At 47.7% G+C, this 10,912-nt stretch overlaps 1 protein-coding gene across 4 annotated transcripts in view; it reads right to left on the bottom strand.

Annotated features, from left to right (window-relative positions):
- Nucleotides 1–1,037: 1,037 nt before the first annotated feature.
- The window catches only part of CCDC13 (coiled-coil domain containing 13), a 36,064-nt gene continuing 26,189 nt past the window's right edge, over nucleotides 1,038–10,912 (bottom strand). For 2 of the 4 annotated variants that reach the window (XM_063324279.1, XM_063324280.1), the window contains 3 exons: nucleotides 9,633–9,787; nucleotides 5,650–5,764; nucleotides 1,038–5,126 (listed from right to left, as the gene is read on the bottom strand). In XM_063324279.1, coding sequence (XP_063180349.1) covers nucleotides 4,967–5,126; nucleotides 5,650–5,764; nucleotides 9,633–9,787 — 430 coding nt within the window. In that variant the 3' untranslated portion in view covers nucleotides 1,038–4,966. Of the gene's footprint in view, nucleotides 5,127–5,649; nucleotides 5,765–9,632; nucleotides 9,962–10,912 lie in introns of those variants that run through there. The other 2 variants (XM_063324281.1, XM_063324283.1) reach the window with 2 other exon arrangements.

The raw sequence follows: 10,912 nt of genomic DNA, 5'->3' as shown, positions 1-10,912 counted from the left end.
AATTTTATCCCGAGTAATTTGCGATCGCGCTGGATTGAGAGGGCAACATAGGCGGAGGGCTGTGCCGCGGATTTTCGTGAGGCTCTGGGAGCTGTGGTGATAAAAATCATTTAGCTTTAATTTATAGATCTTATTAAAATAATAATAAAAAAAACCAACCTGCTCTTGATTTCCAATATAATAAGATTTATCTTTAATGTGACCAGCGCACCTTCTTCGGCACAGGGGACACCCCTGTGTTTTATTGCCCCAGCGCTGCTGCTTTATGGAGAAGGGGCGTTCGTGTCTTCCAGCTGACTTTAACGATAGGGTTTTTTCCAAACATTTGGCGGGTGGCTGGAAGTTGTGACACATGAGCTGAGGCCAGGCCGCTCTTTACTGTCCAAGAGTGTGGGAAGGCGGTGGGGTTCAATGGAAGGCTCTCAGCTCCGTCCCAAGGAGGCACGGCACAAATTGGAGATGTTTGATGGGGACACCGAAGGAACCTCCTCCTGGCCGGCTGTTCCTGCCTTACGCTGCTCTCTCCCTGCTGCTGGAGCAGCTCTTTATGGGATGAACTGGGAGAGGGTTACAATAACCCACCTGGGTTGTTTTATACTGCTTTAGGTTGCCCCATCAGGTTCCCTACGCGAACGTGTCGCTGGGAACACGCCAACCCCATCAGGACCTCAGCAGGCACCCTACTGACAGCAGGATGGCTCAGAAGAGGGAGATGTGTGCCCCATCCGCTCATGCATCCATTCGTCCATCCATCCATCCATGGTCACCCCCAGGACCCCTCTCAGTGCCCCCAGAATGGCCCTGCCTGTCCCCCACGGCACACACCAACCCCTTCAAAGGTCCCAGGACCTCCTGCTCCCCTGGGGAAGGACTCTGAAGAAGGCTCCCACCACCTTGCAGGGACAACCCAGCCTCAGGTCAATGCCTACTGCCTTCACCTCCTTTCCTCACAATCCCCTCCCCTTCCCGAGAAAATGCCCCGATGAGGTCGATGGCACTATGGGATGACCCCCCCCTCTCCTCTCGCTGCCGCGTTGTGCCCCACAGATAACTATTCGCGCTGACGAACGAGCTGCTCTAAAGCCCAGGGTTTCACCCCCTGCCTGCAGCCGGGTTTCGGAGCTGTAAGCGGAGACGCGTGGGGATTGAGGTGGCATTTGTTGAGCGAGGCCACCCTGTCCCGCGGGAGCAGCCGGCTGGGAGCTGGGCTGGGAGGAGAGAGGATGAGGGGAGAAACTCAATACCCCTCTTGGCTTCGTCGTGGCTTAATTTAGAGCACGGGGGCTCTGCTGGAGTTTTTTTCCATTTAAAGCCGAACCTCATTCCTTTTGTCATGCACGGGCCAGCTTGCAGGGCAGTAGCAGCTGCCGGAGGCGTTGGCAAAGAAGTTTCCAACTTAGTTCCCCCTTGCTACCAGCTTCCTCCCCACTTCCCCCACGGGAAGGACTGGAATCCGTCTCCTCCTCATCTCCCTCCTGCTTTGGAGCCTCCGTGGAGGGCACAAACCACCCGCAGCCCCAATCTACGGCTCTAAATTGGAGCTCTGACCTGCTGGCTGATCCTCTGCCACTTGGCCGAGCGGAGCCCAGGGCAGGGAGAGCTCGCCGGTGTCGATGCCGTCTATATTTAACCATGTTAATGCAACTTAATTCACATTAGGGCCAGTTTGGGAAGCTGCACCCTTGAGATGCCTGCTCTTCGCAGGTAGACGCCTCGAAACAGGCCAAAGGGATAACGATGACAATTGATCAAAGGTCATTTATTCCCAGCGGTTCAGTCGTGCTTTTAAAATCAGCTGCATCCGTCAGGGACTTTCTGGCTGCTTCGCCCAGCTCCAGGGCAGGAGACAACCTTTGGCTCAGCCCAAGTGATCGGAGGACTCGTTTTCTTATCACACATTAGCTCAAAGCTGGCTGAATCCTACCGAGGAGTGCCCATATCCTCAAATAATTGCAGCAAAATTAACCTGACGTGGTTTTTTGCAGCTTAACTGTATCCACCAGGCTGTGCCAGCGGCGCCGAGCGTTGTCACCACTCGCCTGTCACCACCATTCGCTACAATGAGAGACTGAAAAAACCCAGAGCTTATCAAAAAGCGGGCTGTGACAGGACTCAACGCTGGATGAAGGCTGTCCTAGCGAGGCCATGCTGGGTGCTCACGCCGCTTCTTATCCAGCGAGGGACGGCATAACGATGACCGGCTGCAAACCGAGGCCAGAGAAATTCAAATGAGAATCGAAGGACGGGATTTTAACGGGCTGGTAATTATCCACAAGGACAAACTTCCCAGGAAGGCAGGGGCTTGTGGAGTTTTCAGATCATGCCCAGCTGAATCCATCCCTAAAAGAAATGTTGTAGCTCAAAGAACACATCAAGCGTCCTGGAGAGATTCTGTGGCTGAGGACCAGGGGGATGGGGTTTTTGCAGGCATTGAGAACAATATTTTCATGGGTTTTTTTTGTCCGAGTTGGGGGACATGGGGCTGCTGCTTCCAAGATCTGTCAGGGTTTCTTACATTCAGCAACAAAACGACACGCACTGCAAGAAAAACCGTGTCCCTGCTGCAAGAGCCAGCACAGGGAGAATTCGAGGAAGTACAGAGGAATTTCAAAACTAGCGTTTCCAAACTATTCAAAACTACTATTTCCAAACTAAGGTGAAAACTGAGAACCGGACAATTTGGCCTGTGTTCAGCGCCCCGCCCCCCACTGTTCTGTGACAGGAGACAGAGAGCACATTTCCACCATAAACAGTTACTTACAGGCATCGGCTCTCTAAATAAACTATTTTACTGTTGTCTTAGTTCTTTTGTCAAGGGGTCTGGTGTGCTCTGTGTGTGTTTGTGCAGAAAAAAAAAAAAAAAAAAGAGAAAATGCCTCTGTACAACCCCAAAACAAGCACATGCTATAAGGAACGAGCGCTGCAGCACTTGAGGTCTGCACCATGTGCTCGCGAGCCGTACGTGTTCTGTACCGCGCAGCGCTCCCAGTTTCGTATCTGCATTTCACGGGTTGATTCCCAGCCGCTCCAGGAAGAATTTTGCTGGGGAGCAGCGTGATCCTCGCTGCTCCGTCACGGGACAGGAGACCAACGCTGCCCGCCTATTAGAAAGGCCGGCAGATATCCTCTCCGCTACTTCTGTGAAAATATTAATTGATTCACACTTGTGTGTAAGCGAAATCAGAATCTCCAGCTGCAAGCTACCGGCCTGAATTTAGCAGCCAGCGCATAGCAAAATCCCCGCACCTCTGCCCCAGCTCAGGCAGCTTTTCAAAGGGATCCATGCTCTGCTGCAGGTCCTTAAAATATGTCGGAGGTGGGCTGATTTCTTCTCCTTGGTCTGCTCCCTCTACCCCGTGCTACGTCGTCATCAGGATGGAGTTGAGCAGCAACAAACGGCAGCTCACTGCGATGAGATTGTGTTCGTCTCTCAATCCAGGATTTGTGAGCCGTAGGGAGGAGAGGATTGCGGGTTGCCAGATGCCTTTTCCGCTGATGTTACCAGCATCTTGAGCAGGAGGAATACAGCGATGAACCGTTTTGGTCCCGATTTTTGCGAGAGAGACCTGACAGCTTTGCTGAGCTATGGGCCACCGCTGGGGGAGTGGAGTGCTCTTAAGTACAGGAAGGGTTAACTCTCAGGTGCTGAGCTTCTCCTCAGGGACCTCCTCCACCAAGAACTCCATGAACTGTTTGAAGAGAGACATCTCCAAACCTAGGCAGGGCAGGAAAAGAGACAGGGACGACACCACCCTCACTGCATCCGGAGTAACTCCCCGCTCTGCTCGCTTTTTCGCTCATCTCAGCGCAAGTGGAGTCGGGACGCGATGCCCGGGCTGGGGAAGGGAGCCGCAGTTTGCCCCTCCACAAATCCACTTTGCGCTGGCGGTGGCTGGGGTTAAAGTCTCACGAACTCCACACTCACAAAAAGAGGCTGACAAAGCAAAGCAGAAAAAGAAGAGCTTTCAAGACTTTCAACCGAGAAACAAAGCGGCTCTATACAAAAATGACGAGCTCTCCATTTGCTCGTAACCCCCAAGGCCAGCTCGCTGCTGGCAGGCTGCATGTTAATGCCTTATTAGCTTGCGCTTGGTGTTCTCACCACGCTGCAGGAGAAACGGACAGAGACGCAAGGGGTTTTTCAGCATCTCCGAAAGTCCCAGCACCACTGCAGGGAGGACCTGCCTGCGTTTTGTCAGCATTTAACAAGACCTGCCTGACGGATGAACGCAGAGACCCAGGAATAGGGAATTCATAACCCGGATGGCAAGTTTCACATGGAATTGAGCTGAATTTAAGGTAGGGCTGACTGATTGCAGGGGTTATCCGCACAGTCTACCTTTTCAGTGGCAGCTCCGCTGAGCTTCACAAAACTCTGCTGCAAATACGTTCAAGCGAAAAAACAGGTTGGAATGGTGAGGGGAGCCCCCCCCCCCCCAAAGTTCACTTGCAGATATTCACAGGCCAGGCTAATCCTCTCCCTCAACACTTAAGTACTACAGAAAGCCTGAGACAGACAGGTATCAGTGCGCTGACGAAAACAGAACTCGGTTTGCTCCTGGCACGGCTTTGGAAGGGGGCTGGCATAACTTCTATATAGCAAATTCCTTCATGAGGTGACAAAGGCAGCAGCGTATTGAATATCGAGCCCTCTTGAGGAAAGCGTTGTTAAAACTAGGGAGGTTTTGCCCCAAATCACACTGCAGCATTGCAGCTTCCTAAACTGCACCAACCTACGGCATGTGCAGTCTGAGAGCCAGCTGCTTGCTAACTCTTACAATTTGCTGACACGCAAAACCTTCGCTTTTTTCGTATTTCATCTCCAGTTCTCATCCTCTTCTGCAAACGCTAAAGAAATGACATGAGCCGAGGCTGCAAAACTACACTGCCGCTGCATTTCAATTCACGGGCACGATGCCTGGGCTCTCTCCCTGTTTTGCAGTCCAAAGGACTCCCAACATCTTTCTTAACTCTTCTCTTGTTTCTGCTGCCGAATGGCCTGTAAAAAGATATCCTTCACTTGATCCATTGTGTCTTGATACAGTTTAAAATCTTCCTCTTTCTTTCTCACAGTCATCTCCAAAGCGGCCTTCAGAGCTTCATTCTCATCCAGCTGGATCACAAGCCTATGAGGAAACAAAAGGAAAACTTTCATGTGAGCTGCGGAGCTTCAAAGCAAATTAGAACAGAGCTTCAGCTCTGGGGAAGAAAACACTGAAACACATGCTCGCTGGTAATCTTACGACAGGCGTGAGAAAGAGCAGACTTAACACTTGTTCCTTCTGTCTTTGAGGCCGAAAAGAGTATTAGATGACCACGATACTTTTGAGATCTGTTTTGTTCAAGATTATAATTTTATTTTCACTAATAAGCTAGCAATCAACGCAGAAGGAAAGAAAAAGAAAAATAAGGTGTCATCCTTGCACGTGTTTTGTGTTGCTTAACATTTGCATTAGCTTAACTATATAATTATTAGGAAATTTGTGTAAGAATGACATAGACAAGCTCAAATCTGAGGCTCTGTGATTTCTACAGAGTTTGCCGGGTTTTATCTTCTGAGGAGCGGGTGCAGGTAATACCACTTCTAAGAGGAGAGCGATGAATGGGAGCTATTGCGAGTAACACAGCACCGGGGAAGGGAAACCATACCTTGTGCTCAGCTCCTCTATCTGCGATTCTAGAGGCAACCTGGAAAGCTGGGCTGCAGAGAGCTCCTTCCTATCAGTCATATTCAAGGTGGGTCTTGAGTGACCCACAGACAGGCCTGTAGATTTAATCACAAAATGGAGTTTTAGTAAAACAAGCAACAATTTTCGCTTGGTAGCACACCAAGTAAACTTCAGGAAACTGAATAAATCCTAAGGAATCTGTTCGGTTCTGCGTATATCCATGAAGGTACTGCAAATATATAGGACAGGCTTTTATTTTGATCTCCTTCCAGCAAAATTAAAACACGATGAGTTTGCATTTCTGGGCTAAATGCACTAACATGCGTGCTTACCTATTTAGAGAAGAAAAAAATTCACCACTCAAGAGGTGTGGGGAGAGAGGTTGCCAGTGAAGACAGAGGGAAAAAAGTTGTCGAGTACCTCAGCCTTCTCCTTGTCTGTTGTTATCAGTTTTTCAGTCTTGCTCATCAGGGTGGGTACGTTTTCTTTGACCTTCCTTTTCTGGCTGACATACCTATAGAAGCCCTTCTTATTATTCTTTGCGTCCCTTGCTAAGTTCAGCTCCAGCTGTGCCTTGGTCTTCCTCGACCCCATCCCTACACAACCGGGCAGCATCCCCATACTCTTCCCAGGATCCCTGTCCCTGCTTCCACTGCCTGCGCAATTCCTTCTTGCCCTTTAATGTGACCAGTAGGTTTCGACTCAGCCATGCCGGTCTCTTGCCTTCCTTTCCTGATTTCTTACACCTGGGGATGGAGAGCTTTTGCGCTATACAGAAAGCATCCTTAAAGATTTGATCCTTTTGACCTTAAGGTTGTGTTTTACAGGACTGAGGAAAACCTGCTGTTACTTACGTGTTCTCCTCTGGGATTATCCTTTGCTAATTAGAAATTTGGACAGACAGAAAAAAAATGAAAAGCACGAATAATTTTAACACACAACTTTGTTGTTTCTAGCTACTTAGTATCATTATCTACTTTCCTTGAATTGAGGAGACTAGAAACATTAGATTAGCAATTAGATCAGCTCCCTCTAATTTTGCACTTTCAGAAAGAGAAGAAAATATTATGTTAATTAGCGGCTTCTCTAGTCTCTATTTTATATTCAAGCTTTTTATTCCTTCTTATTTCCTCAACTATCTGGCATGAAAGCATTTAGATAACCTACACGCTCTGCTGAAGAGGTACATTACAGACTCGTAGACTCTTTTTTATTTGTACAAACTCCAGAGAGTTTTGGCACATCACAAGGGGCTGAGCTCTCTTCAAAGAAGGGTGGTGAAACAGATTGCTACCTACTCGTCCTACGGAGTTAGAGAGGATTCCTTCTTCCTGCCGATCCTTTCTACATTTGCTTTTAGGCCTTAGGCAAACAAGGCTAACGAACTAAATATTTAGTAAAGAAGGAACCTGTCACACTGGTAAGAACAGCCTGCTTCCGCTGGCTATGAAATGCCAGTCTCCCCGAGTTGAGTTACCACACGCTTCTACAACACAGTAACTTGACCAAAATGGCTCAGGACCGGGAGAGTTTATCGCTGTATCTCTTTGAGGTTGCAAAGGAAATCTAAGTGGAGGACAGGTATGACAACAGAACATCAACACTTTACACTACCAGGTTGCATAAAAGCCTGAGCACTCAAAAATTCAGCTAAATTATCCTCTAGAAAACAGCACCAAGATGTTCCCGTACTCTTTAAGGCATGGAGTCATTAAAAGCGTAGCACTGAGAGCTGTATTCCCACAACTCTCACCTGGCTACTACCTGTCCCTACAGACACCCTGATTGCTTCCTCTGGGCATCTGCAGAACCATATGAGGACTCCAAAGCCTCTCACGTCCAAATCCTCCTGGGAACCACAAAGGGCATCCCACGATACTATTTCCGTGAGGCCCAGCACTGCTCTCTTATCAAGATGAATGTCCTGTACCCTGAAGGCCAAAGGCTGCAGCACCTTCTTAGAATCATAGAATCATAGAATTGTTGAGGTTGGAAGGGACCTTTAAGATCATCGAGTCCAACCTTTAGCCTACCCTGACAAGAGCCACTTCTAAACCATGTCCCTAAGTGCCCCATCTACCCTTTTTTTAAACACCTCCAGGGATGGTGAATCCACCACCTCCCTGGGCAGCCTATTCCAATGTTTAATAACCCTTTCAGTGAAAAAATGTTTCCTAATATCCAATCTAAACCTCCCCTGATGTAACTTGAACCCGTTTCTCCTTGTCCTATCACTTGTCACCAGGGAGAAGAGGTCAGCCCCCATCTCTCTACAACCTCCTTTCAGGTAGTTGTAGAGGGTGATAAGGTCTCCCCTCAGCCTCCTCTTCTCCAGGCTAAACAACCCCAGCTCCCTCAGTTGTTCTTCATAAGGTTTGTCCTCCAGACCCCTCACCAGCTTTGTAGCCCTTCTCTGGACACGCTCCAACACCTCAATGTCCCTCACTAGGTTTCCATTAGTTTTTCTTCACTACTTTTTCTGCCCTCAGGCTCTCAGTTAATGCAGGTAAGACAGCTCTAAAAATCAGTGATTGCAGAAAAACACATGAGAAGAGTCAGTGTCGGCTGGAGCCCTTTCTAAGGACACAACAGTCCTGCTTTAAGGAACAGATATGTATTTTACAGAGGGGACTAGGTTTCAAGCAATCATTCAGACCCCATAAAGGCTCCTTTCAATCCTGTTCCTGCACACCTACTTCTCTCTGTACACTGGATGGGTGAACGGCAGTGATTCCCTTGAGGTCCCGAACACCGTGCCGATGTTACACTGCAGACCTTAGCTCTCCTGTACGATTCGAGACCATCATGGATGTGATTTCTTGCATCGTGGTCCTGCTCTAGAGAGAACTTATTGCCAGGCATGGATGTGACCAAGAGCACTACGACAGGAGATGCAAAGAAATGCAATGCAGTTACAGTAGCATTTCTTACCTCAGTCTGACCCATGCCTAAGGAGAAACACCAGTGGAGATGGAAAAGTAGGTGACCGCTTATACAGGTCACAGTGCTCAGTACAGGTCAGCTCTAAGGTGATGAGGCAGCCTTAGCACACACCGTAGCGCTGGACGGAGTCATGATGGAAAGCCACGCCATGCATCTGCTGAGCTGCAGGGCAGTCCCCCCGCAGCCCAAGATCATGCGTTTCAGCCTGGGGCAGGCCAAGAGCTTGTACGAGGTCTCTGATGAGGCTTGTGACCTCTCTAATCACCGTAACTCAGCCTGACGGCATCGTAGTATTTGTCAAATTGAAATTCCTATTCCTAGTGTTCATATCCTGGCATTTAAAGTCTTTTACTTTATGAAAATACAGATAAAATGGGAAACCACGGAGAAGTTTCCTTAAGAATATGTGCCATTTTATTGGTTTAGCCACTTTACAGTATCAGAGTCCTTAAGCAATAAAAGGATCTGATCAGGGAAATAAAAATTTAACATCCACCATGAATTCTTCTCCTTTAACTACGCTAGTAAGGCTTTCATATTTATAGCAGGAGATTATCATGTTCATGGGATAATAAATTACAACAGATCTAATTACTTCATCACCAGCAATAGTTTTTCATAGACACTGACAGGCCTTAAATTGGGATGCGTCCTTTAATTCTGCTCTTAACCTTCAGATGAATCTCTCAGGCAGAAGTGCAAAAGGAACATGGCAGCGGGCATGGTGGCAACACAGAGAAGCGTCAGGGTTTTTTTTTTTCCTCTAGGCTGTCATCCCATGAAAACAACACATTACAAAATTCCTGGTCCCACTTAAATCTGTGGCAAAATCCTCTTGAATTAAGTGGGGCCAGGATTTCACCTTCTGTATCGGTCCACTGGTCTGAGTAGGTCCAAATGGCCGTGAGTAAGGTCAAGCGCTTGCGTACGTTTGATAGATACAAGTCCAAACGTTGTTGCTCCCTGTGAACCACAGAGGTGGGACAGGGGACATAGCTGTAGGTAAGTGCTCCACCTCACCTGTTTTGCTCCTCAGGGGAGGTTTCTGTGCGCTTGTGTTCCTCCCCGGATCCATTTGCAGTTTTTCAAGCTGCTGTTCCAAAATGACGCATCGCCGCCGCTCTTCCTGAAGCCTCTTCTCAACTTCCAAGACTTTATCGCTGCTTTCCTCCACCCTGAGAGGCAAAAAAACCCCATAGTTCAGCTTATTTATGTCACAACTATTAAGGATCAGTCAGTCTTGATACTGAATCCTGCTTCATAGCTCCCAACAGAGGAAAAAGGAGAATTTTCCGTGCATCCAAAGGCAAAAATCCCAGAGCAGTTGTTACAGGTGACATCCTCCAAATCTGCAAAACAGAATTAATTAATGAGTACAGTTGGAAATAACGGGTTCATTAATGGAGGTTGCCTCGATCCCTTAACACTGGCTACTTGTGTGAATTTACCACGCAGATGAGCAGGCAAGCTGCACGTTCCTGAAGAGAGATCTTTTATTACAGGGATAATAAACTGCATTTTTTTAAACACACTGGGAAAATCTGGAAGGGAAGTAGTTTATAAAAACACTGTCTAGCATTTAGCTGCTTTGCACCAGTTAGCTGCACGTAAGAAAAGGAACTTGATGTTGCTTTTAATAAACTTGGCCCTTAGACACTACCGTGGAAGGAAGCGAGTGGAAAAGAAACTGATGGTTCACTCTGCAGGACAGAATGGAAGAGCAAAGTGCCTCTCTATTCACCCCACACAACATCTTGGAAAATCAACTACAAAAATGCGATGGGCTGTCCACAGATGCAGTCAGTGGGGCATCACGTGTGGGGCAGTGCCTGATACCGAAGGACTTAAAGCAGTTTAAAGCTACAGAGAAACCTGAATTGACTCACTGTATTTAGCGCAGAATAAAAGTATTTCCTTCTTAACCCCATGGTGACAGCTGATTACTCCCTGAATCAAAAGACGTGATTAGTCTAATTTCCCTCCTAGCTGGCATAACTAAAAAAATATTACAACTATAATAAAATTATATCACTGTCTTAAAAATTTAGCTACAGGCAAGACTCTGACCTCCTGTGGCAGTGAATTCCCAGGCTGGCGACATGCTATGAGAAATTATATTTCTCTCGGTGGTTCTGAATCCACTGAACTTTCATGTGACCAGGTGTTCCCCTAGCATCCACGTTAGACAAAGAGCGGAGGAAAAACGACAAGACTAGTGGGCTTTTTTTTTAGAAAATTTTCTGCCAATATGAATAACTAAACTGTTCCTCTAGCTCTTCCCCTTCCCCCAGCAGGGCCCA

Source organism: Chroicocephalus ridibundus, chromosome 2 (genome assembly GCF_963924245.1).
Source record: "Chroicocephalus ridibundus chromosome 2, bChrRid1.1, whole genome shotgun sequence".
Classification (NCBI taxonomy): domain Eukaryota; kingdom Metazoa; phylum Chordata; class Aves; order Charadriiformes; family Laridae; genus Chroicocephalus; species Chroicocephalus ridibundus.
Note: the sequence above shows the minus strand (reverse complement) of the source record. Positions and strands in the feature narration are given on the sequence as shown.